Genomic DNA, 27,786 nt, shown 5'->3' with positions numbered 1-27,786 from the left:
CTGTGTAGCTGGGACTAGAGGTAGGCATCACCATGCTCAGCTAACTTTTAAATTTTTTGTAGAGATGGGGTCTTGCTATATTGCCCAGGCTGGTCACAAACTCCTATAGTCCTCCAACCTTGGCATCCCGAAGTGCTATCAGGGATTATCAGCACAAGCCACTGTGCCAGACCCCTCAGTCCCCTCTGTTTTAAATGAAATTCCTAAAAACTTCTATGGGGATAGAGTTTGGGAACCATTTCCTTGATATCTATCACCATCTTTGAGTTCAAGAGTGAAACAGTGCCTGTTCATTGCCCCCTGAATTTTAGCTAGGTGTATGTTTTAGCTGAATATTTCTCAATTTCCTTGTGATTAAGTTCAGAACAGTGAAATACAAGTGGAGAGTGCAGTTTGTTTGGAGATATGAAGGGGTATGTGATTCTTACTTTTATCCTGTTCGTTGCCTGGAATGCAGACATTATAGCTAACATCATGAAGCAGGAGTTCATCTTGGACTCCAAGGTGAACATAAAAGTAGAAGTGGTACAGGGTGGAATAGCACCGTAAGAGGGTTCCAGACATTTGGGGCCATCATTCCCCCTCTGGACTGCTTACCCAGGATTTTGTATAAGAGGAATACATACCTATCTTTTTTAAATGCCTGATACTTTAGATTTTGTATCACTTACAGACAAACCTAATTCTAACAAACACAAGAGTTTTATGACTCTTGTCACACAGCACCAGATTGTATGCCAGAAATACTAAGCTGCTTTGCAGAGCTGGCTGCCAGTCCTTATTTCCTAGTGGAGGGAGAGTGGAAAAGGAGGAGCAAGGGGAGGTAGTTTCACACTGACTAAGACTCTTGGTTCAAGAATTAGATTGCCAGCATTTTTTTCATATTGATGTGTATGAGTTTTACATTTCACCAGAAGCTTGAGGCTGTTTATTCTGGTTTGTGTTTCTGACTCCCGAATCCTTGTGCTAGATACTGCTGATCAAGGCAGCCCAGACTCTCCACACAGCCTCAGTTCTTCGTCTCTGCTCAGCCCAGAACTGTCCTGGGGTAACCCTCCCTGTGCCAATGTTCTGCAGCTTCTTTGGAGAGTTGGGCTCCGGCCTCACAAGAACAAAAAGCCCGAGGCCAGTCTCAACAGTGCCTTCTTGCTGGCTGCTGCCATCTACTCGTTCATTCCCTGTCTCTTTATTGAGTGCTTGCTGGGTACCAAGCAGGCTTTGTGCTGACCACTGGCCACTGGGGCGTCTTCAGAGGTCACCTCACCTCTTTGTTCAGCCATGGGAAGGGTTTGGCCTGAAAAAAACTGGGACTCGACTTCCTCATTCCAGGGACAGCACAGGCTTAATACTGAGCCTGTAAGAGAAATGGGTGGGTGTGGGGAGCAGCCATGTGAGGGGTGATGGCCCCAAAAGCAGAGGATATGGCCAGGAAAATCAGATACATCTGGCCCAGCCCTCGCCTCTACTGGGCAAGGGCACTGTTGAGACTGGCCTCAGGCTTTTTGTGCTTGTGAGGCGGGAGCCCAACTCTCTGAAGAAGCTGCAGAACGTTGGCACAGGGACGGTTACCCCAGGACAGTTCTGGGCCTGAGCAGAGACGAGGAACTGAGGCTGTGTGGAGAGTCTGGGCTGCCTTGGTTATGGTTTGGGGGAGTTGCCAAGGCCCCTGACTCCTCCCAGCCCCTGTATCTCAGCAGCATGGTGTCCTGGAGCCCTGCTTGGACCTGCATGGTGCTGGTCTGGTGGTGACCCGATGGCTCATCCTTGTCCCTTGGACCCTCAGTCTTATGGGGACACAGCAGTGATATTCAGAGCTATGGTTCTGGGAAGTGGGGAGTTCATGACTGGCTCAGGGTACCCTGCTCAGCTGCTGGGGCTGGAGGGTTGGGTCAGTTGTGTCCGGTTTTCCCAACCACTGCCTGGAAGGAATTTCCTGGAAGGTGAGGGCTGAGATAAGTGATATCTGGGAGTTTCTCCAGTAAACTCAGGGTGCTGGGGTGTACAGAAGAGCCCATACAGCACAGGCCCTTAGGCTGTATCCTGAAGGCTGGGAGATTATGAGCAGAGATTTGCCCCTCTTAAAAAAAGAAATCGAGCTATATATTAATTTCCGAGGGCTCCTTGAACAAAGTGCCACCAACTGGTTGGCTTAAAATAGTAGATATCTCCCTCTCAAGAGTTTCGGAGGCCCCAGTCTGAAATTAATGTGTCTGCAGGGTGAGGCTCCCTCCAGAGGCCCTCAGGAAGGAGCCTTCTCCTTTCTTCTAGCTCCTGGGGGCCCCAGGAAATCCTTGGGATGCCTTGGTTTCCGTGGACACATGGCCGTCTCGCCCACCCCATGAGCCTATCTGGGCTTCTCCTCTTCTCGTAAGGACACCAGTCACATTGGCTTTAGGGCCCACCCTACTCCACTATGACCTCATTTTAACTAATTATATCTGCAGCAATCATATTTCTAATTAAGGTCACTTTCTTAGGTCTTGAGAGTTAGGACTTAATATTTTTGAGGGAGAGAATATAATTTAACTCATAACAAACTATAACTTACATGGAGTAAAAGTTACTGTCATTAGTGTACATTTCTGTACATTTTGTCAGACTGTAGACAGTCATGCAATCAAGACAGAAACGTCCACCACCCTCCGGAAGCCCCCTGTGGCCTTTGTAGTCAACCCCTCCCCACCCCAGACCCTGGCAGTCACTCATTTCTGCTCCATCCTTAGGTTCTGCCTTTTCAAGGATGTCGTCTTGTGTGTCACCTTGTGTCTGGCTGCTTTTCCTTGGCTGAATGCATTTGCGATCTGTCCACGAGCAGCAGGACTCAGTAGTCTCGTTCCTCTTCATCACTGAGAATCTTTGACTGGACGGATGCAGTGGTTTTTTTATCCGTTCCCCCACTGAGGCCCGTTTGAGTTGTTTCCAGACTTTAGCAATTCCAAAGGAAAGCACTATAAACACAAATGTGTGCATGTAGATTTCTTTCTCAGCGGAATCATGTGAGCAGGGAGAGGTGGGCTCACTGCCCTTACTGAGGGACCAGTGGACGGAGCCTGGCAGTGGGCTAGGTGTGTGCCGTGCAGGCGTGGAGATCACCTGTGGTCCCTGCCTCACTTTCCTCACCTGTAAGATGAGGGCAGTAATAGCTCCTAATTTGGAGTGGTCATTGTATTACATGAGTTAATATACATAAGGAGCTCAAATAGTCAGCCACATAGTAGGCTTTCAATAAATGTGTAGTTTTTCCAATGAATCCCCAACAATAAAAAAAAAAGAAAAAAAAAATAAATAAATGTGTAGTTTTCCATGGTCATCTGAAGTGCCCTGGCTTCACTCCCTCTTGTCCACTCCACTCACCCCTTTGACAATGAGCCAGTCAGTGGTCCCTCTTAGTGTACTCTGAGGCCGTGGACATCTCATTTGGGGACTGGGGGGTTAAATCTCCTGACAGGGTCTGCTCTGACTTGCTGTGAAACTTTGGGCTGGCTCCTTGCCCTCTCTGATCATTGTTTCCTCTGTTCACACAGCATGGAGGTACAGGCCATACTGTGTGCTGGGCACTGTGTAAAGCAGCATGTGGCATAGCAGGCTACACACAGTAGGTACTTCATCAAGATTTATGGCTTTGGATCTGCCCACACGATGATGAGAGGCCCACATAAATGGCTCTTGGAACACCCCAAAGTTTTGGGGCTGGCAGAGGCTGCCCTACAACTGCCACAAAAATTGTCTCCTTTTTCTCCCAAAATATCTTCTATCTCTGATCGGAGCTGGCAAGATGGCAAGGTGGCAGCCTGGCAGCCTCAAAAGATAAAACATGAGTGGAGAGCTGGCACCTGGCCTAGGCTCCAGGGAAAGAGGTGTGATGGGCTCTAGTTCAAATGCCACAGCCGCCCCCAGGGGCCAGCCCAGCTTATGGAGAGCCCTGTCCTGAGACCAGGATTTGTGTCCTTTTGTGTCATGTTTATTGCATTTTTGTGATTTTATTGTTGTTGGTGGTAGTGGTTTGCTGTTTAAATGGTCCCCAGGCAAAGCGCTCAAGGGCTATCTAGCATTTCTAGGGGCAAGAAGACTGTGTTGTGCCTTACAGAAAGAAATACGTGAGTTAGATAAGCGTCATTCAGGCATTAGTCAGTCCTGTAAGTTCAAAGTCAATGAATCAAGCATATATATATTCAGTAGGGTAACTTAATTAATTAATGTGCTTATTTATTGACAGAGTCTCACTCTGTTGCCCAGGCTAGAGTGCTGTGGCATTAGCCCAACTCACAGCAGCCTCAAATTCCTGGGTTCAAATAATCCTCCTGCCTCAGCCTCCTGAGTAGCTGGGACTTACAGATTCCCGTCACAATGCCTGGATAATTTTTCTATTTTTGGTAAAGACAGGGCCTCATTGTCACTCAGTCTGGTGTCAAACTCCTGAGCTCAAGGGACCACCCACCTTGGCCTCCCAGAGTGCTAGGATCACAGGCATGAGCCACTGTGCCAGCCTAATAAGGTGCCTTTAAACAAAAACACATGTAAAACAAAGTTATGTATTGATTGGTTGATAAACATTTTGTGACCAGAGGCTTGCACCAATAGTTCAGTTTTCACTAACTATTCAGTGTTCATGACAACTTTATAGAACATAACCACCATAAATAATGAAATTCAACTGTATCTACATTGTGTAGATAAATCTGCCATTAATTGCTCCACTTCTACCATCTGCAGCCTGGGTTAAGAAGTGCCCATCATATCTATGGTTTTTCTTGAAAATGCACAAGTCCTTGGGATATTCCTTCAGTCTTGGGGTGTTGGTCCTCTCCCACCTTCAGTGAAATTTAAAGGTTGAAAAGGACAGTTTCCAAAAAGGTCAGTGGTCAATGATAATGTTATATTCTCTGATTCAGATACAAGAATTCTTTAGGGGGTATCATATCAATACAGGCGAATAAAAAGCAAAGATTCAAGGCTTGGTGGCTCATGCCTATAATCTCAGGATTTGGGGAGGCTGAGGCAAGAGAATCACTTGAGGCTAGGCGTTCAAGACCAACCTAGGCAACATTATCAAGACCGCATCTCTACAAAAAATTTTAAAAATTAGCTGGGCATGGTCGTACACACCTGTAGTCCCAGCTACTTGGGAGGCAGAGGTAGGAGAATCACCTGGGCCCAAAAATTCAAGGCTGCAGTGAGTTGTGATTATGGGCAGCAGAGTGAGATCCTGTCCCTCAAAAAAAAAAAAAAATAGAAATAGAATTAAGAGCAGGGATTCTTGACACTCACAGATTTGACACTATTAATCCCAGATGATTATGAGCATTTACATTAGGCCACTTTGCTAAGAGCTTTTCCTCAGCTGATTGTCACCAGCCCTCTGAGCCTGGGACTAGTGTCCAGTTAACAGGCCAGGAAACTGAGGCCCAGCAGGTAACTTGATGAAAGCTCTCAGCAGTAAGTGGCAGAGCCAGGAACTGAGTCCAGGTTTGTCTGAGTCTAGAGCCTCTGCCTTAGCCAGTCCCTGCGTCCCTGTGCTGCATCCCTAGGTCCTGGGGCTTGCTGGGACCTCCCCAGCCTTCCAAGCCCCAGGGAGGGGGCAACTTCCCTACCCTCTTCCCAAGTTGGCACTGTGGGCAGACAAGGTGAAGAACCTGGGAGGTACAGTCAGGGCACCTGGCCCTACTGCCAGTCTCTCCCCTTGTCATCTGCTGGCAGAATCCCATCTTGCAGTCCCTGTCCTTGGAGTCTCTGGGGGTCATTTTAACGTGGGTGGAGGGAGTATCGGTTATGTCTCCTTATCGCCCCTTCCCCCCCCCCCAGAGCCTCCTGTTGTCCCCAAAGTTGAATCACCAGTGTCTTGGTCAGCTTGGACCACAGTAACCAAATACCATAGACTAGGTGAGTAATAAACAATGGATTTATGTCTCATAGTTCTGGAAACTGCAAAGTCCAAGATCAAGGTGCCTGCAGATTTGGAGTCTGGCAAGGGCCTATCTCCTGGTTGGTAGGTAGCTGTCTTCTCACTGTGTCCTCACGTGGCAGAAGGGCTAAGGTAGTTCTTGGGCTGTCCGGGGGCTTTTTTATGAGGGCCCTAATCCCATTCATGAGGGCTCTGCCCCCATGACCTGGTCACCTCCCAAGGGCCCCTCCTCCTCATGCCATCGTTTGGGGAGATGAGGATTTCAATGTATGCACTTCAGGGGGACACAGACAATCAGTTTCTGGTAGCCAGTGCCCTTGGCTTCCTCCCACTAGCCTTTCAATGTAGGCTTCTGCAAACTCACCAACAGTGACTATGCCTTAGCATGAGGGACTGCACATTTTAAAATCTGATGGGGGCGGGTAGGCACGTATGTTCGCAGGAAAAAATACCTGTGGTGGGCTGCTTTCAGGCTGGGGGTTCAGCACCCCTCTGGTTTTGCAAAGGGGACCTAGCTGAGGGGTAGGGAGGGTGGCTCTGTCAAGCCATGTCAGCTCATGACATGCTTGTTCCCCAATGGAAGAGATGTGGTCATGGTGACTGCAGGGGGGTTGCAAGGTGACTCAGTGTCACCAGGGGCTGGAGAGATATGACACCGCAGTGGCTTCCTACAAGGCACAGATCAGGCCTGCACCTGCATGTCACTGGCAGTGCCCATAGGAGGGCAGCCATTGGGAACCGACATTGCCTTCCAGTAGCCCCTTCAGTTTAGAAAGTTCACTTTGTAAGCACCTCCCATCCCCAAATTTTCACTGCCCCACCCCCAGCAACCCTATGAAGTATATAGGGGCAGGAGTCTTTTCTCCTATTTTACTGCTGAGAGATCTGAAGCCCAGAGAGGGAGGGAAACTTGTCCAAGGTCACACATCAAGCCAGTAGCAGAGGCTAGAATAGACCCCCCTGCTACCATTCCAGGGTAAAGAGTTTTCTGCACCACTCAGAGCTGCCCAGGGTGAATTATACACAGCAATCACTTACTGAGCCCTTTCTGTCCTCACAACCCTATGAGGTTGTCTCATTTTATATACATTGAAAGGCTAGTCTCAGGGGGCGTGTAGGCAAGGGCCTGAGTGAGTTCACTGAGGCCCTTGTCACCCTTCTGGGGTTAGCTGTGTCCCACCAGAGGCTGCTGCTCCCCTGTGCTCCCCACCTCCCAGCCCCAGTATCAGGTGGCAGAAGAGAGGGCTACAGATTTCTTCCCATTTCCCCCACTCAACCCCAGATGAGGGGCAGCTGCTGAGTAAGCTGCAGGCTCCGCGGGAGGCCAGGCTCACAGTGGGAGGTGCGGCCTGCCACATGTCATGGGTGATCCTGGAAGGAGGGTGGCCTGCAGGGGCCACCCCCAGCTGTCTGAATCTCAAGTCGTCTTACTCATTTTTCCAGCCTCATCCCTCCTGGGCAGGAAAAGGCAGTAGAAGGGAGGTGGGCATGGGAGCTTGGAGGCTCTGGAAGTCCAGGGAGTTCTGTAGGGGATTAGCCAGCCTGGGGAGGCTTGGGAGGGCATCATGAGCCAAAGGCCCCACCCAAGAAAGGACCTTGACACACAGCTAGCCTCCTGCAGTGGCTTCTGAGAGAAAGGGGCACTGAACACTGGAACAGATGACTTAGGATTGGAATTTCCTTTCCTGAAAAACTTTCTGAATAAGGTGATGGCTAATGGCAGTAACACTCAGCATGTGTACAATTTCCCTCCTTAACTTATTCCATTTTTCTATTCATTCTTTTTAATTGAAAACAAATCCCACAAGGTAATACACGAATTCATATACACAATGAAAAGATTTGAAGAATAGAAAAGCCTAGTAGACCTGCGTTGTCCAATATGGTAGCCCCTAGCCACATGGAGCTATTTTACAGATTAAATTAATTAAAATGACGTAACAGTCTCTCTAGCCACATTTCAAATGTTTAATAGTAGCCACATGTGACTTATGGTGACCATATTGGGTGGTACAGATATAGAACATTTCTATCATCACACAAAATTCTATTGGACAGCACAGGCTAGACCATAAACTAGGAAAACACTAGCAGTCAAAAAATAATTTTTGGAATCAATGTGGTTCCTTTGGACTTGTTTTATACGTTACATATGTGTGGGTATCCATAGCAATCACCCTCTTGAATTTATGAAACCTTTCCATAGACACAATTCCACCTAATTTGCCCAGCTTCTTGGCCTCATGAGTATGAAAATGATATTTCTCCCTTTTAAAAAATGATAGCTTTTGTCATATCGTTTTGTGTTATTTTACAGATGAAGAAACTGAGGCTCAGAGAAGGTAATTGGGCCCCAAGTGAAGAGAGGGTTGGAACAGGTTTATTCCCTAGGGATGAGTTCCTTCCCCTTGGTTTGTCCAGGGTAGCTGAGGTGCAGCAGACATGGGGACTGCAGGGGTTCTTACAAATCCCTGCACATCCCACTACATTGTGTGTGAGAGAGAGGCTCAAACAAGCAAAGAGATCTGGGAGGTCTCACTCCTGGGTATCTCTTCTTTCATTTTATTTATTTATTTATTTTGAGACAGAGTCTCACTATGTCACCCTCAGTAGAGTGCTGTGGCATCACAGCTCACAGCAACCTCAAACTCTTGGGCTTAAGCTATTCTCTTGCCTCAGCCTCCCAAGCAGCTGGGACTACAGGCGCCCGCCACAATGCCTGGCCACTTTTTGTTGCAGTTGTCATTGTTGTTTAGCTGGCCCCAGCTGGGTTCGAACCTGCCAGCCTCAGTTTATGTGGCTGGTTCTGTAATCGCTGTGCTATGGGCGCCGAGCCACTCTTCTTGCATTTTTATTGTTCCCCTTGAAATTGTCACTTGTCATTTTCTGATTTTAAATCATAATTCATATTTACTGTAAAAATTTGGAATGTACAGAAATGTGTTAATAAGGAGAAAGAAATCTCTTAATCTCAGGATTAACAACCACCGTGGTGCCAGTTTTCCCTCCCACCTGCTGAGTAGGAGAGTTCGGTTCTTCCACACCTTCCCATGTCCTTGGTAGACGGTCTTTATCACGGCACCCATTCTCATAGGCTCTTGATGTAGTTTTAATTTAAGATTCCGATTCCTTTTCATATGCTGTTGGCCATTTTGATATCCTCTGAATGAAGCTCCAGGCCGAGCCTCTTGCCTGTTTGGCTGTTTGTTGTCCTATCTTTTCCTTATTGCTGTGTACACATCCGTATATCATCTGGCCATGAACCGTTTGTAGGTTATGTGTGTTATGAATGCCTTCTCTCACTCAGGCCTTGAGCTTTCATTCTTTTCATGGTGTCTTGATAAGCAGAAAAATTTCCAATTTTGTTGGTCTTTTCCTTTAAGATCAGGGAGTGTATGTGCATCTGGTTTAAGAGGTCTCTCTCTCCCATCAGATCCTGAAGGTGTTCTTTGTGACTTTCTTCTACAGGCTTTTCTGTTTTGCTTTCTACCTTTAGATTAGGACAGAGTCTATCTGGAACTGTTGTTTGTGTAAGATGTGAAGGAGAGGCTAGATTTCATTTTTCCCCTGTGTGGAAGCCTACTTGTTTAGCACCTTTAATTGAAAAGAGAGTCTTTTCCTTGAGGTTCTGCTGTGGCCATGCAGAATTAAGTATGCGTGGGTCTATTCTGTACTATTCTGTTCTGAACTGTGTGTCTGTCCCTGCTCTAATACCACACCATCTTAATCACTGTAGCTTCACAGTAAGTCGTGAGGTCCCGCAGAATAAATTCTAACCCCTTCTTCGGGTGTGTTCTGGATAGTTTCAGCCCTTTGTATCTCTGTGAGCCTTTTCCCTGGATACCTTTGGGATTCTAACTGATGATTGCACTGTTTCTGGAGATCAGTTTGTGGAGAATTGATCCCTTGAAGGCATTGTCTTCTGCTCCACGGACAAAATCTATCCTTCCATCTCTATATTCTTATATTGTATGTTTGTGATGTTTACTGTGTAGTCATAAGCAGGCATCAGGAGGGATTTGGCAGAGTGATTAAGAAAGCGGACTATAGACTCAAGAGACTGCCCAGGTTTACATCCCAGCTACATCACTTGCTAATTCTGTAGATGTAGTGAGTTGCTTAACTCCTCTGTCTCAGTTTCTTCCTCTGTAAAATGGGAGTGATAACCAGAGTAACCTTACAGGATTCTTTAAAAGGATTAGCTTAGTTACTATCTGTAAAGCAGGAGGAGCTACGCATGACACACAGTAAATAGTAAACTCTGCAAATGTTATTATAATGTTATTAATAGTAAACTCTGGAAAAAGTAAGACAACAAATAGCCAAACCAGTAATATGGTCATAGGATTCAAAATAAAAATATATGAAGAAAAAGATGTATGAAGAAATTAGAAAATCTTTCTACCTTTGTTTCCCTTGTCCCTGGTCACACCCCTGTGTCGCTACCAGTTCACTATATTTTCTTCGAAGGTTTCTTTATGCAAATGCAAATAATTATTATTTCTTTACAACAACATGCTGTTCTGTACTTTGCCTCTGTTGCTTAACCACATATCCTGGACATTTTTCCGTATCAGCACAGAGAGCTTCCTTGTTTTTTACAGTTGTATAGTAGTCCATGTATTTACCCTGTCCTGTACTGATGGGCGTTTAGATTGTTTCCAGCCTTTTCTCCATTGCAGACAATGCCTCAAGAAATCCATGAGTCCTTTTCTGTGTGTTATTTTGCATTTGTACAGCTGTATCTGTAAAGATAAGTTCCCACAATTGCTGGGTCAAAGGGCATGTATGTTTGCAATTGTCGTAGGAGTCACTAAATAGCCCTTGATGAAGGCTGTACTAATTATGTTCCCTCCAGCTATATGTGAGAGTCATGTAGAGGCTCTTCTTACTAGCTGTATATTATTCCTGTGTTTGTATTTGGTTGAACATCTAAAATTGCTTTCTTTGTAGGTCAAAATGGTTGAATGTTGTAAGTTTCATATGGTACTAATATTTCCTTAATTACTTAATTGTTGAAACAATTATTTCTTATACCCTCTTCTCTCCAAGCAATGGGCTCAGTACTAGATGTGCATAGAAGCCAATACTATGGCACTTTATTGCAAGGTCGACCAGCAAGGAGATCGGAGGCAGTACTCAAACTTGTCTCCCCCAGCTGAGGGGCTGGGGGCTGAGAGCAGCTTTTATGGGAAGAGAACTATGAAACAGATAGAAAATGCAGGCGGACATAACTTGATTGTGTTACACAGACAGGCAGTGCCAGGTCCTTGGCTCTTAAGTTTACACTATAACAAAATACGGTTCCACTCACTTCTTTTTTTTTTTTTTTGTGCCGGGGCTGGGTTTGAACCCACCACCTCCGGTATATGGGGCCAGCACCCTACTCCTTGAGCCACAGGAGGTGCCCCACTTCTTTTTTTTTTTTTGAGACAGTCTCACTATGTCACCCTGGGTAGAGTACTGTGGCGTCACAGCTCACAGCAACCTCAAACTCTTGGGCTTAAGCAATTCTCTTGCCTCAGCCTCCCAAGTAGCTGGGACTACAGGTACCTACCACAACGCCCGGCTATTTTTTGTTGTTGTTGTAGTTGTCATTGTTGTTAGGCAGGCCCCCGCTGGATTTGAACCTGCCAGCTCCAGTGTATGTGGCTGGCGTCCTAGCCACTGAGCTACAGGTGCCGAGCTTCCCCTCACTTCTTAATTTGGTCCATGCTTCACAGTCGGGGCACTTAGTTTCTGGTGCTGTTGACTTTCTTGTTCTGGCCGGCTCCAGGGTCCTAATTGGACATGCTTGGTTCACCTGTGCATGCTTGTGCCTTGCAGCCTGGGGGTCCATTGCAAACGAAAAGCAACTCAACATTCTGTTATTGACAAACTTGAACCAGTTTCAACTAGTTCTGTGGTTTTACTGTTGTATGCTAGGCCTGGGCACACAGTGGTAGATGTGTCTGACACTGGAACACAGCTTGGTTTGGGGACAGGGCCAGCATGTTACAGGCAGTCTTATTCACTACTTGGAATTTCCAGTCTTTCACAGCTGCTGAACATCTTTGTCCTCTAAGCTTTATTCCCATTTAAAAAATATCTCTTTGAGGTAGTTTCTAGAAGGAAATAGCTTATAATTTACAATCTTTGCCAGAACAAGAGAGCAGAGTTCTCTAAATATGTTTGTACAGAGCCAAGATCAGTTCTACAGATGAAATCCTTTTAAGAACTTTTCTTTTTCAAAGCTTTGAGTTGTTCTAATTATTTTTTGAATAAGCGGGCTGCCTCCACAGGCTCCACCAGGGCGCATGTGGGGGTCAGTGTGGGCAAGCAGAGCCCACTGTGGACAGCAGGGCACCTGGCTGGAGGCAGGAAGACAAGGCTGGAAGCTGGAAAGTGCTGGACACACTCTGAGTAGCAGCAGGCCTGCAGCACATAGAGATGTGGAAAGTTTGAAGGCCTTTGACCTGCCAGACCCCTTGATGTGGGTTGTGACGTGTGAACCAAGGCAGCCTGACCTGCTCTCAGCACTTCCGGGGTCCGGAAGACCTGCCTAGGCCGACTTCCCCTCTGAGAGGCTGTGGGCAGGGGCCACAGAGCCCGTCTCAGGTTGCTGGGGCTGACCCATCCAGGGTAGGGAGCCATGGGGTGTACCCCGTACCCCACCTTGTCATGGAAGGCCTATTGTTTTCCTGAGAGAGGGAACTTTCTCACAACTGGATTTCCCAATGCCACTCTCGGAGCCCCCCAAGCATCTGTGGGAACCCACCAGGGCCTTGTTGAGTGTTTGCACATTAAATGTCTGTGAGCAATTCTGGTTCTGAAACTGGCTACTCCTCTTCCATCCCTATGGACTCCATGGTCACTCTGGAATTGTGTTTTTGGTCTTATGTGCACCAAAGCCTGGGGCAGATGGAACAAGGAAGCAACCGTGGCTGAGCTTCACACATGTCCAGGAAGAAGGAGATGGCACACTCAAAGCCACAGAGATGCTGGCCTGGCTGCCTGCCTCCTCTGGCTGTCCACTGGGGCAGGGCTGGCCTGGCTTAGAAGACAAGTCTTCATGGGAAGCTAGCCAAGGGTCAGTTGAGTCACAGAATCATGAAAGTCACTGTGCTGAGAGGACCCTAAGTCCTTGGTCTGATCTGTGCTCGGTAAACACACGGCACGGCTGCTGCCACTCCTGCGTGTGGAGTCCAGGGCAGACATCCCTGGTGGATCCCTGCATTCTCCCTCAGCCCAGGCTTCAGCATAACAGTCTGGGCAGCTTCTCCAACATCATGTTATGTTTATGCTCCTCAGTACAAGGATTATCCTTCTGTCTTTGCACTTCTGAAATGTGTTCACATGGAAATTCACCCTACTTGCCGTCCCAGATCTAGTCCAACATTCTCATTTGCTGATGAGGCTACTGAGCGTGGAGAGAAGTGAGTTGCAAAGTCACGTAGTAAACAACAGGACCGGACAGTGCCATTCCTTTGTTTCATTCCTGTTCTCCAGATGAATAACTGCATTTGCCTTGTCATCATTCATCTCATAAAGCCCTTACATAGCCCTTCATTTCAACAATGCCATTCCACCCTCAAAATCCAAATGAATTGTCCCTATTTTCCCAAAAGTATTGCAGAGCTACAGAACAATTTATGCTGCCTTAGGTCATGTTAATAGGAGTAGAGTGTCTGAGGTGATGGTCACAGCTTTCTGTGCTGCTCAGGGCACACCTGCGGCATTGTTTCCCTGTTTTGTGACACCACATTTCAGAAGTACAAAGACAGAAGGTTCATAATTATACTCATAAAGATAAAAATAATATGATATTGGAGCTCAAAAGCATTCCATGATTTATGATCTATTGATTTTTGACAAGGCTGCCAAAACAATTCAATAAAGAAAGAATAGTCCTGGAACCACTGGATATCCATGTGCAAAAGAAGGAAGTCAGACCCTTACCTCACTCCATAACGTAAAAACTCACTCAAACTGAAACCAAGACCTAAATGTAAGAGCTAAAACTATAAAACTCTTAGAAGAAAACAGGAGTAAAGTCTCATGACTTGGGATTAGGTAATACTTTCTTAGGTATGACACCAAAACCACAAGCAACAAAACAAAACAAAAAAATAGATAAATTGGACTTCTTAGAATTAAAAAAATTTGTTTCAAAGGATATTCTGAAGAAAGTGCAAAACAATGTGTAGAATGGGACAGAATAGTTGCAAATTTACAAAAAGAAAAAGAACGAATTTATAACAAAGTAACAGACAAATAATCCAATTCAGGAATAGGCAAAGGATCTCAATAAACATTTCTCCAAAGGAGATATACAAATGGCCAATAAAGAAAAAATGCTCAACATCAGTAGCCACCAGGGAATTGCAAACCAAAACTATAATGGGATAGTATTTCACAGCCACTAGAATGGCTGTAATCAAAAAGACAGACAATAGCAAGTGTTGGAAAGGTTGCAGAGAAATTACAACTCTTATGTACTGCAGATTGGAATGTAAAATGTTACAACCACCTTGGAAAACAATCAGGGAATTCCTCAAAATGCTGAACATGGAGTTACCATAATCCAGCCATTCTACTCCCAGATATCTACCCAAGAGAACTGAAAACATGTGTTCCACATGTGAATATAAGCAGCATTATTTGTATTGTCCAAGAAGCAGAAACAACCCAAATGTTCATCAACTGATGAACAGATAAGTTAAATGGGGTATGTCCATACCGCAGAATTTTGGCAATAAAAAGAAATGAAACGTTGATACAAAGATACTGATAAATTATACTAGCTGCTGCTACATGGTTGAACTTTGAAAATATTATGCCACGTGAAAGAAGCCAGATATAAAAAGGGCCACATGTGTATGATTCCGTTTATAGGAAATGTCCAGAATAGGCACATCAATAAAGACTGAAAGTTAAGTTAACAGTTGTCAGGAGCTAGAGTGTGTGTGTGTGGGGGGGGGGGTGGAGGTTGGGAGGAAATGGGGAGCGACTGCTTATGAGTAAGGGGTTTCTTTTTGAGGTGATGAAATGTACTAAAATTGGTTGTAGAGATGGTTATGCAATTCTGCCCCTGTATCAAAACACATTGAATTGCACAGTTTAAATGGTGTTAAAAACCAAACCACTTTATTTGCAAATTCATGGAGACAGTGTGTGTAAAGCACCCAGCTCAGAGTTAACCACAGTGGATACCCCTTCCCTCCAGATAGCTGTGTAGAAGAGTCGGCTGTCCAACCTGGAAAACAGAAGACGGGTGGTGGGGAGGTGAGGAGGGTGGGGAGGTGGGAGCCTTCTTCCCATAGCTGAAGGGAGTTGGGAGAGCTGTTCCTAGGCATTAGAAAACGCAGAAAAGGCAACAAGGGGAAAGATTTCAGGAGAACAGATTTCTTCTTGGTAGAAATTGAGAATTTCTTCTCAGAATGGGTTGCCCAGTGAGGAAGCTAGCTCAGGTGATTAAAGATCTTCAAAGAAATACCACTACTACCCGGTGGGGAAGGTACAAGAGAGGACTCAGGTGTTAGGGGAGTAGCTGAGATGGGAGGCAGCCTTAACGTTCCATGGTGGTGCTACAGCTGGCAGGCTCCTGAAAGCCTATTGTTAAGGACCGAGAAATGTTGCTAGCTGGTTGTTAAACCTTTGAGAGCCTGACATCAGGAACCCTAGGAGTGTTTACATTGTGGACATTGGCAGTCACTACTCATTAAGGCTTTTGCTTTTTTGTTTGTGTGCGTTTGTTTGTTTATTGTCTTAGACAAGTGCTGAGTCTGTGTGCTCTCCTACCTCCAAACACCCAGATCCACCCCCTTCCCCAAGGTGAATTCCTTCCCTGCTCTGTCCCAAGGTCTCTGCGTAGTTCAGCTTCCTCTGTGAACTGTTCTGAAACCTTCCGTCTGGTGGTAGTTCCACTTGTGGAGTGTCAGCCGTGGGCTGTAGTTACACGGGCCTGTTTAACGCTTATGTGACCCTTAAGGTTGGTGGCATAGTCTGCCTGTTTTACAGAGGACACTGCGGACAGTGGGGTGGAGTGGCTCACTGGGGTCACAGGCCCAAAGCCCCTATCTGTTCATCACAGTAAGGCCTTGCTATGGGGCATTCTGCCAGCCCCAGATGCCTGCAGCCCCGTTGCACCATTGCCCCCCTGGCATCTTCACCTGGAATCATGAAAGTCAGGGCACAGTTTCTGGCATTGGCTGCTGTCTTTGGCCTCAGTGACCTTCTCTGGCTTCTGCTCTGGTGACTTATGGTATTTGTGAGATTTCCCAAAAAGCCCCCACAGACTGATTCTTTGGATAGCCAGGTGGATCATCCCTGATTACTTTCCAGCCAGGGGACCCCTGAGGGGCTCCTGACCTGACTTATTTATTTTTTTCATTTTAGCAGTTTTTAATGAAAGTTCTGTATTTGATATTTTATTCCTGCCTCTTTTCAATCGTTTCTTTCTTGTACTTGCCCTTTTCCTTTCCTACTTGGTGAGATTTGGCTTTCCATTCAAGGATCTGTTTGCTGTCTTTGTCCAGTTTAAGCCTAGTAATAACCATCATGCGAGATGAATGCCCACATGGACAGTTGTTTCATCAGCCTTTTCCTGCTGCACTCGCCCAGTGTAGGTACTATATTTCTTCCTGCAAACCTGGACAACTTTACCAATCTGCTGACCTTTGTAGTACCCCTGAACAACCTGAATTTCATCATCCTTTCAGATGGGCATGCATCGAACACTGTACTTCTGTCTCAGCTCTTTGGAAAGAGGCGAAGACATAATTTTCCTGTGAATGTAAGAAGGTGCATTCAAATGTCTTTTGCGGTTCTTGCTTCAGTCAGAAGTCACAAAGGGATTGAACTTCATTTTAGTCACTGCCTCTTTGGAGATGGCTGCAAAAGGGGTGACCTGACTTTAAAATGCCAAGAAAAAGTAGCTGGAGTCATCCAGCCCCGGTGGATACACTGGCAGAGGGGAAAGCTTTACACCACTCAACTCCACCACGTTCCTCAGTGTGGTTCCTCTCGGACCTTGGAGGAAGGGGTGAGTGTGCGTGGTGTGCGTGTGTGTGTGTGTGTGTGTGTGTGTGCGTGTGTGCACGCACGCACACCCGCATACCAGTGGGTTCTTAGCTTAGTTTTTTTTGTTGTTGTTTTAAATTAAATATTTCAAGCACAGTGAAATCTAGAGACTGACTCGGCTTATTAGTTTGTTTTAATAAATAAATCATTACAGAACTGGTGGAAGCTTCCTTCACATTCCTCCCTGATTCTGTTTTCTTCTACTCCTCTGGGGGTAGCTATCAACCTAAATTTGGTGTATGTAGCCAAAGACAAGACTTAAAATTGTTGTGTATGTTTTGATGCTTTATATCAGAGGACTGATATAAAAATATTTGTATGTCTTATGTAAATGTTTTCCTTCCCTCTGTGATTTGCTTATTTCACATAACATTGGATTTTGTCTATTTGATTTTAAAACTTTACCTTTTGATGTGACCTCAGACTTCTAGAAAAGTTACAGGAATAGTACAATGAATTCTTGTGTGTACACTCCTTTAACCAGATTTACTAGTTAATAACATTTTGTCACATTTCCTTGTTTATACTCTCTTTCTCTGATTTTTAGAATATATTGCACACATTGTATCTCTTTACCCCACATACTTCAGCTGATATTTCTCAAGAATAAGGATCCAAATCAAGATATCAACATTCATACAAAAAACAGAATTTTGAGATTGAATTAGGTAACATTGCTTCCTGTCTTTTTTATTGGTACATAATAGATATGGGGGGGTACGTGTGATATTTTGATACATTAGTATAATGTATAATAGTCAAATCAGGATAATTGATATTTAGCACCATTTATCTTTTCTTTATGCTGGGAACATTCAAATTATTCTCTAGTAGTGATTTTGAAATAAACAATAGATTATTGTTTACTATGGTAAAAAAAAAGCCGACCTCAGTCCATTTTTCATGTTGCTGCCATAGCAAGAGAAGAACAGCAGGTGTGATCAGGGCCTGCTTAAAGGAATGAGGTACACTTAGTGGGACTAAGTTGGCCTGCATTCCCAAAGCAACTGGTTTTCCCAGGAGAAACATGCGTGGTTGCCCCAGCTAGGATAATGACGTATTAGAGGTGTTATCATGGGCCAGTTATTATCAGCTCCATTGTCCAGATAAGAAAACTTTTAAAGATGACTTTTAATCACATAAGTAATACATGATTGATATAAAAATGTAAAGCAAATTCCTGCACTACTGAGCAATGACTATTTAATTATGTCTCACAAACCTTCTGGAAATTGTTTCTATATATATTTATATATCTCTCTGTGTGTCTCTCTCTGTATACACATATATTCCCAAGGGGATAACAGACATTTTTGAACACCCTTTCTTTACCAGGTATCACAAGGTTACAGAAATACGACAGATTTTTAAAAACCTTCAAAAGTTGGAAAAGTACAATGGAGCCAGATGGCTTAGGGTGGAATCCCAGGTTTACCACTTAATGGCTGTGTGACCTTAGGTGAATTATTGACCTCTCTGTGCTTCAGTGTCCTCATCTTTACATGGGACTGCTAGGTAGAGGGTAGGTGTCTTAGTTTCCTAGGGCTGCAGTAGCAAGTTACTACTAACTTTGCAGCTTTAAACAATAGAAATTTATTTTCTCACAGTCTGAAGGCCAGAAGTCCAAACTCAAAGTGTTAGCAGGATTGGCTCCATCTGGAGGCTGTGAGGGAAAATCTGTCCCATTCCCTCTCCTATCTGTCTCGGCATTCCTTGGCCTGGGACATCCTAACTCTAGTCTCTGCCCCTGCCCTCACATGGACTTCATCATGGACTGTCACTATGTCTCTCCATGTCGTTCCTTCTTTTAAGGACACCTGTCATTAGATTTAGAGTGGTCTCTAAATCCAGAATGATCTCATCTCAAAATCCTTAATTGTATCTGCAAAGACCTTTTTTTCCAAATAACGTTATGTTCCCAAGTACCAGGGGTTAGGATCTGGGTGTATTTTTTGGGGGGACACAATTCATTCTACTAGGTTGAATTAGGTAGTTGAGGATGAGTGAGTAACCAGGATGTGTGAGCAAATGAAACCAGCAAGTTACTACCTGGTTGGCATTACCAGGGCACTCTCCCACCCTGGCCCCTCCACTTCTGTGTCTCATGGTGCCTGGTCCAGAGCCATCTGGCCTCCCTGTGACATCTATCACTGGAGCCACAACATCTATCACTGGCCCAAGAGCCCTCCTTTAAGGGGCAAGGACCAGCCTCTCCAGCCAGTTAGACCCCTTCCATCTTAATGAAGTTGGGAGGCCACTCCATCTAAGGTTGGGATTATGGACGAGGCAGAGACAGCTTTTTCTGGGGCTTCCCCTGCCATCACACATCCCTCAGAGTTCTGGCCAAGTCTATACAAAGGGCCTCAGTTCTCCACAGCGGGGCTGCATTAGAACTCTCTGCACCACTTCCCCAGGGCTAACACGGGTAGCCCAAAGCCATGTTGAGTTGAACTGGGTAGTGTCTGTACCTTGTACCTTTCTTCCCGACAAGCAGCAGCCAGCCAGGGCCCCATGACTGGGGGAGCTGCTGCTCTTACTGCTCTGCCCTATACGTTGTCAGCCCAGAGGCCGCCTCTCCACCCCAGAGTGAGGTCCCTCTTCTCACCCAGGGGGAGTAGGACTATAATAGGGACACAGGCCCCATGTCCAGGAGCTGTGGACACACCAGGCCAGTTCTCACCTTCTTCTGGTGAGAAAATCCCCATGTGAGCTAAGTGGCTAGGTTTTCCGAGTGTCTGATCACACTGTATCTGGCAGGCAGCCTGGGCAGGCATCTGGTAGAAGCTGTGGGATTGGCAGCTTGTGGGCCTGCTGGTCAGAGCTCATTGCTCTATGCTGTATGACCAAGAGGCAGACTAGTCATGGAAGGACTTCTCTTCCTGGTGGAGCCTCTACAGCTTGCAAGGCTCATCAGTTTGCACTGACAACACCGTTAATTGTCCAAGGTCACTGTTGCTGCCTTTGCAGGTCCCTTGACAGAGCTGGAGCAAGGCTGAAGAGAAGGAGGGCAGGCCTGGGGTGTCGGAGTGGCTGCTAGCTCTGCCAACAGATGGCAGATCTGATGCCTTGTGGGCTCAGTGACAGTCCCTGGCAGTTGGAGCCAGACTGGTTGATAAGAGTCAGCACAACAGGCCAGATGCACACCTATAATACTAGCACTCTGAGAAGTGGGAGGATCCCTTGAACTCAGGAGTTGGAGACCAGCCTGAACAAGAGAGAGACCCTGTCTCTACTAAAAATAGAAATATTAGCCAGGTGTTGTGATAGGCACCTATAGTCCCAGCTACTTGGGAGGCTGAGGCAAGAGGATCACTTGAGCCCAGGAGTTTGAGGTTGCTATGAGCTAGGCTGACACCACTGCATTCTAGCCTGGGCTAGAATGAGACTAGGAGTGAGACTAGGAGCTAGGAGTGAGACTGTCTCAGAAAAAAAAAAAAAAAGGGAGCACAGCAGTGAGACAAACTTTGACTGTGTTGCTGGCAAGCACCCTCCCTGGTGGGACATTTTGCATGAGAAATGGGTCCCCAGAGAGCTCAAGTGACCTCCAGTAGGTGGTTGGCTTCATCGCCCTTCTTTGGCCTGGTCAGTGCCACATCACTTTGTCCCTTAAGGGCTCTGTAGGACGCAGTACAAGGTCCAAATCGCCCCCAGCCTCAGCCACTCCTTCTCTAACTGCTAGACATTGCTTGAAGGCTGGGAGCTGCAACCTTTGCCCTCTTATAGATTCTTCTCAGCCCTGAGATCCTTGCATCTGCCATCACCCCACCTAGGGAACCCTGAGCAGGCAGGCCTCTGTGGATGGCCTCCTTTTTTATGTGCACTGGCTCACCCAGAGAGAAAGGAGGTCATCTCCAGGGTTGAGTGATTCCTGGAAAGCAGTGTCTTTCCCTCTGGCAGCTCCAGGATTTGAGGCTAAGCGGCTAAGGTCCAACCCTTTGGCGCTTATGACTGTGAGGAGTCTGGGAAGATCCCAGGTCTTATTTGTCTTTTCATAGGCCGTGAAAGGGATCCTCCCAGTGGTTTGTTTCTCTTCCAAGAGAACTGTGTTTTCTTAGCAGTTGTGCTGTGTTCTTGTCGAGCCACATGGTTCCCAGGCCCATGAACTTGTGGGTTACCGCTGGGGCCAGATGTTAGGCACAAGATGAGCAACACCCAGATGCATGCCCCAGTGACTCCAATCAAATGTGCCAAGTCCTAAAATTGAGGCTACAGAATGTTAAAGTTGTAGCAGGAAGAGGAAGAGAAGTCCAACTGGAGGGAGGGTTGGAGGGATAGATTAACAATAACTAACATTTACTGAACTGTGCACAGGCACTGTGCGGAGCCCTTGACAGATATGTCATCAAATTCTGTCAGTGACCCTTTAAGCACAATTATGTTTTTGTAGGTGATTAAACTGAGGCCCAGAAAGATAAAGCAATTGGCCAGAGGTCACACAGCCTATATTTAAACTTAGGGCTTCTATTTAATAGCATAGCAGGCAGGCCCATCTGAAGTGGCTATAAAACATTTTAAACATATACAAGAGTTGCAAGAATTTTGCAGTAAACACTCATATATCCACCAGCGACGCTGAATATTTCTCTGTTTGCTTTATTACATAGTTTTATCCATCCATGAATGCACCTTATTTTTTATGCACTTCAAAGAAAGCGTTAGCATACATATCATGAACTAGAGTTCAGTATTTACTTAGGGTTCTTCTTTATTGCTGTCATGTAAAAGTTACATATGATTAAAGTAAATACACACCTACCTGTACCATTTGAACTTGGTATAAATGGATTCCTATGGTATGTACTTTTCTGCATCTGGTTTCTTTGACTCAGCATCATATCAGTGGTTCCCTTTTCTTGCTTATGGTTCTTCCATTGTGTGGCCCTACCGTGGTCTACTGCGCCTTTGTCCCCATGATGGACAGCAGGACTGGGTACTATTGAGCTACTATGAGTAAAGCTGCTATGACCTTTCATGTGTAAGTCTTTTTGTGGATATACACTTTCATTTCTCTTGGGTATATACCTAGGCATGGAATGGCTGCGTCATAGGGAGGTGTGTGTTTAGGATTATTTAAAAAAATGCCGTGTTTTTTTTCCAAAGTAGTCAGACCGGTTTATTTACTCACCAAGAATAAACGAGAGTTCTGGTTATTCACCAACATGTGATGTTGTCAGGCTTTAATTTTAGCCATTCTAGTCGTTGTGCTGTGGTGTCACATTGTGGTTTTAATTTGCATTTCCATAATGACTAATATTTTGAGCACTTTTCACCTTGTCTGGCCATTTTTATGTCTTCTTCGAAGTATCTGCTCGAAATCTTTTGCTCATTTTAAAAATCAGTTTGCTTGTTCTCTGTTAGATATGCATTTTGTAAGTGTTTTTCCCCCGCCTGATAGGCAGACTTTTAAAATTTTAATGCAGTCTAATTCACCTGTTTTTTCTTTTCTGGTAATTGCTTTTTGTGCCAGTCCAGTACTTTTGCCTACCAGTTGGAGAATCTGGGGAGGAGGAAATAGAGACCTTGAAGGAGGTGCTGGGAGATGGAGCAGCTTGAGCAAAGGCAGGTTTTATTGGGGTGATGGAGTTCAGCCCTTCTTAAGGGGTGTCTGTGGGGGAGGAGGCCCAGAAAGGAAATGCTGTAAATATTAGGGGACTGGACTGGATTGTTTGGCAGTGGGGTCCACTGCATGCTGCAGAGGGAAGGATATGATCACAAGAGAGTGAGATGGCACAGTCGCATGATGCTGGTGCCTGGCACAGTTTCCACTTGGTCACCTTGACAGCAGCAGTTCATGCCTCAGGATGCTGGTGGCTCTGCTGGTGGAGAAGCGGGTTCATTCCTTTGGCCCCCCACAGTCTCTCCTTGGTCCCAGAGGCCACCCAGATCTTACCAGGTCTTCATAGGTCCATTTCTTCTTGCCCAGGAAGCCCGAGAGGTGGTCCAGGCAAGCAGCTAGCCAGGAGCCCAGCCCCTTCCCTCAGCCCTGGGGAACTGCCTTATATAAGTGGATTTAGAGCCAACTCCCCCAGTGGCTCCAGAATGCTCCTGGGACCCTCACCCAGCCCCACTCTGACCTCATCCCCTCTCCCATTCTCAGCCTTATTATTCACCCCACTCCCCACCATTCCCCCAGAAGCAAGACCTCTAGACTTTGGAGTTTTCCTTCTCCCTGGAAATCTTTTCTCCAGACACCTGCATCCAGGTGTTTACTCCACAGCTATCTTTACAGCGGGGCTTCCTGGCCACTTGTTTTTAAACTGCCGCAAGCCCTCCTGGGTCCCCTTCCTCTCTCAAGGAGGCAACCAATCTAACCTCCTCTAGTCACCGTTCATCTTGCTCATCACCTGGCTCCTCCCCAAGAATGGAAACACCACGAAGGTTGGGAGGGAGTCCATCTTTTCCCCTCTCTTTTGTTCGCTGCTCTAACCTGTGCCTGGAATAGCGTGTGGCACTTCCAGGCTGCAGAAACTACTCACAGCAGGCGTGACCGACAGGCAAATTCCCCTGTTTTTCCCAGAGCCGGTGTTTGATTGCAGCTTTAGTTCTGCTGGAAAAAATGGGGATGAGGCATCTTCCAGTCCAGCCCACTTTGTACAAATGAGAGAACTGAGACCCTGAGAGGGAAAGGGCTGAGGTCTGAGCCATGGTTACTGGCAGAGTGGGAATGGGACAGACAGCCTGTTGGTCTCACTCCCAGCTGCTATTATGAGTTGTAATTGGCCCCTGGGGGAGGCTCCAGGCCAAGCAAGGAAGATTAAGGATGATCATAAAGTCTTTTTGTGCCAGAGATATTTTTGTGTTTCCAAGTGGAGTTTGAGGAACCTGTGGCCCCAGAGTGCTTCTTTTCTGGGCATTCAGGCCTCCACCATTTTAACTTCCTTCCCAGAGGAGATGCTGGGACTGCACTCAGAGCCTGGGAAGTGGTTACATCAATATCAGTGGGATGGCCCTGGCCTTGAGCTCCAAATGAGACTGTTCAGCCCCAGTTATGCAGCCTGTGGACAGCCACAGGGCTGCCTTAGCCCACCACTCCCCCAGACCCACGATTCCTGCCATTTCCCAGAACTCATGTTTCCCTGGTGACCTGGTGGTTTCTTTTACATGGGCTGCAGGCTGTGGACCCCCAGGGGAAACCCACATGCAGCTGTGAGTACACCCAGCATTCCTGAAAGCCAGGGCTTGTTGGAGGATTTGGGAAGGGGGAGGCAGAGGAGGGAATTTTTTTTTTTTAAATACAGAGTGTCGCTCTGTTACCCAGAACCATAGAATTCTATGGCCTCAGTCTAGCTCTCAGCAACCTCAAATTCCTAGGCTCAAGTGGTCCTCCTGCCTGAGCCTCCTGAGTAGCTGGGACTACAGGCCACAACGCCCAGCTACAGAGGAGGGAATTTTATTCCATGGAGCAGATGACTTCACACACACTTTCCTCGGCAGTTCTTTTGTAAACCCCTCTGCTTAACGCAGCTCTGCTGGGCCTGTGGCATTCAGCATTTCTCAACCTATCTGCTACTCAGGAACCCTCAGGACTATTCCTTTCTCTTTGGGAAATGCTGCTTCTATCCCAGGACTTCTGGGACCTACCACCCACTGCCTCTGACCCCACCCCCAGCAGTTCCACTTTTCCATGCCCTTTAATGGGGCTCATCCCCCCCAACTCTTTACAGCAAGTGTCCTTACCACTCCTGAAACCAACACCAACACTGACCTCTGCTTCAGAGGCACCTTCTACATCAGGCGCCCTCAAACTTTTTAAATAGGAGGCCAATTCACTGTCCCTCAGACCATTGGAGGGCCGGACTATAGTTTAAATAAAAAAAAGAACAAATTCCTATGCACACTGCACATACCTTATTTTGAAGTAAAAAATAAAACCTGAACAAATACAATTCCCACCGCTTCATGTGGCCCGCGGGCCGCAGTTTGAGGACCCTGATCTACATCTTCCTGGCTTTATAAGTCCCCTTCTCTGTCTGATTAAGGGTTTTTACCCCCGAAGATACCAAGAGAGACTCACTTCCTCAGTACAATGCAAGCAGGCCTCACAACCTACTTGACTCAGGATTTGAGGCACCCAGATGTCCTTCCTCCTTTTCTGGAATCAAAACCAACTTGCCAATATGTGTGTGCTGGGGTAGGGCAGGGGAGCATGAGGGTCTTGGGGAGGGTCTGGGACCTCAAACTGGACAGAATTATGAATAGTAGGCAGTGCCCATTCACAGAGAGCCCTCTAGTTTGGTTTTGCGGTTTTTTGGGTCAGTGATTCTCCTCCCCTTGCCACCCTGATGTGTTAACTCATCTTCCTTCTGTGGTGTGGGAAATGTTGACGGGGAGGGGGCAAAAAGGAACCTCTGGAAATGTTCAGTATCAGCACTGCCCAACGGAAATACACTGCAAGCCACATACACTATTTTAAATTTTATGGTAGCCGCATTAAAACAGTACAAAGAAACAGGTGAAGTTAAATTTAACGATGTTTTACGTATTCCAACGTATCTAAAATAGTATTTCAATATGTGCTCAATATAAAATGTTAATGAACTATTTTACAGTTTTTTGCATAGTAAATCCTACAACTCCTGTGTGTGTTTTACACTTACAGCGCATCTCAGTTTGAATAAGCCACTTGTGAGAGCTCCTTCACCGCTCAGGGCTAGTGGCTAAGGCTTTGGACAGCGCAAGTCTTTGTCCATCTGAGTAGTAGGTACGCAGGACATCTGTAACTATGTGGCGAGCTGCATCCTAAGGATTTGTGCATTTCACTGTATGACAGTTTCTCTTCAATTAAAAATTAAAACAAATCCTCTTGAGGGCTCTGCTCAAATGCCACCTGTGTTTCCCTGAACCCACCGTGTTCAGGAGGGTCTGGGTTAGCTACTTTGATAGGAAATACTGTGCGCCTGTTGTATTTATTCCTTCCTGTACTCTAGCTCCTTGTTTCTATGTCTCACCTGCTGTGTTCTAACACAAGAAGGTGAAGACCAAGGTTTGTCTTGGTCTTGTTTTTTAATTCTCCCAAAGGGCCACTGGCTACACACATGCTTACTGAGGAAGCATGGTCAAGTCTAATCCCCATTTGTTGTAAGCCCTCTTTGGGTTGGCTGCAGATAGGTTGATCATTTGATTCTGTTTCTCAGTTCTATTCCAGATGTCGGCAAAGGAGAGGGAGAGGAAGAGGAGGAGGAAGATGGCATGGGGCTTGGTCTGCCAACCACCCCGAAGAACTGCCTTCCCCGCCGGGGCATCAGTGTCCTGGAGAAGCTTGTCAAAACATGCCCAGTGTGGCTGCAGTTAGGTCTGGGCTGTGCAGAGGCGGCCAGGATCCTGCACCGGGAGGCAGCCGGGGTGAGTCAGGATCCCTCCACCTCATACCTGCTGGGCTGGCACAGCTGAGAGGGCTCCCACATGAGAACAGCTGCCACCCAGACAGCTTCCTGATGGTTTTCTTACAGAGGTTGGTCAGCTTTTCAACCCCAGTGTTTTCCAGAACTCAGAAGTGGGAGGCTGGTAGGGAGGCCTGGCTTTTGCTTTGGGGAGAGCAGAGAGTGGGTGGCTGGCAGGGGCCCTCTGGGCATTTGGGCATCTGAGAGGCAGGCCTGAGATGGTCAGGAGGACCATGCTGGCCTGCTGTGACTTTGAGAGCTCAGCCAGGCATCCAGGGACTAGAGAGTATCAGAACCAGAGTAAAAGTGGTTTTAACCTCCACTTTCCTGTGTGGTGGGGTCCAAAGATGTTTTAGAGCAAGGCTCTGTGAATTGGGCAAGTGGCTTGAACTTTCTAAGCCTCACTTTTGTCACTATGAAAGGGGGTTATGAACATCCCCCACAAGGCTGAGTTCCTGTTACATGGGAAGATAGGGAGATGGTAGGTAGGTGACAGATGGATGAATGGATGGATAAACAGACAGGTGATACATGATGAAATATGAGTCAGAGCCCAAGGTGCAGGTTTTTGATGGCCGAGGGATGGCCACTTTCTGCATTGTTCTTGGTCATGAGGAGCCATGCATATAGGTAGGGAGGGACCAGACAGTGAGCGGCAGTCCAGGGGAAGGCAGGTGAGCCTCGAGGGCACACTGGGCGGGACATAAATCATGACCACTGTGTCAAGAGATTCAGTCCTCTTTTCAAAAAGTTTGAAAAGAGCACAGATAATTTTCTTTTTTTGAGACAGAGTCTCACTTTGTCCCCCTTGGTAGAGTGCTGTGGTATCATAGCTCACAGCAATCTCAAACTCCTGGGCTCAGGTGATTCTCTTGCCTCAACTTCCCGAGTAGCTGGGACTACAGGCACAACGCCCAGCTATTTTTAGAGAAGGGGTCTTGCTTTTGCTCAGGCTGGTCTTGAACCCATGAGCTCAGGCAATCCACCCACCTCAGCCTCCCAGAGTGCTAGAGTTATAGGTGTGAGCCGCCACGCCCAGCCTTAATAAAAATGTTAAATAACATTAAGGTCTCTATTTGAAGGATGCTTATTAATGCCAGGCCTTATATGTTACAGATACCATCTTGCTGAAGTCCTTCAAGGTGGACTCAGCAGTTTTAGACCATTTTAGAGATAATGAAACTGAGGCCAAGAGGAGTGCTTTAGTTTGGGTTTGCTCAGAAGCAGATCCAGAAACAAGGAGTGCAAGTGGCTTATTTGGAAGGTGATCCTGGAAGCACCAGTAGGGAAACCAAGTCAACCAATAAAAGAGACTTTATCATGAAATTTCCCTACAGGGCAACTGAGCTGACTCCTGGCGAGTGCTGGGAGCCAGTATCTATCTATCTTTCTCTCTCTCTCTCTCTCTCTACACATACACACACACACATCTCAGGGCTATCC

At 46.4% G+C, this 27,786-nt stretch overlaps 1 protein-coding gene across 4 annotated transcripts in view; it reads left to right on the top strand.

Moving 5' to 3' along the window:
- Window positions 1-27,786, top strand: part of RIN3 (Ras and Rab interactor 3) — a 130,853-nt gene that overhangs the window by 7,437 nt on the left and 95,630 nt on the right. For all 4 annotated transcript variants that reach the window (XM_053601627.1, XM_053601628.1, XM_053601626.1 and 1 more), the window contains one exon: window positions 26,098-26,305. In XM_053601627.1, coding sequence (XP_053457602.1) covers window positions 26,098-26,305 — 208 coding nt within the window. The remainder of the gene's footprint in view (window positions 1-26,097; window positions 26,306-27,786) is intronic.

This window comes from Nycticebus coucang, chromosome 9, assembly GCF_027406575.1.
Source record: "Nycticebus coucang isolate mNycCou1 chromosome 9, mNycCou1.pri, whole genome shotgun sequence".
NCBI lineage: Eukaryota > Metazoa > Chordata > Mammalia > Primates > Lorisidae > Nycticebus > Nycticebus coucang.
Note: the sequence above shows the minus strand (reverse complement) of the source record. Positions and strands in the feature narration are given on the sequence as shown.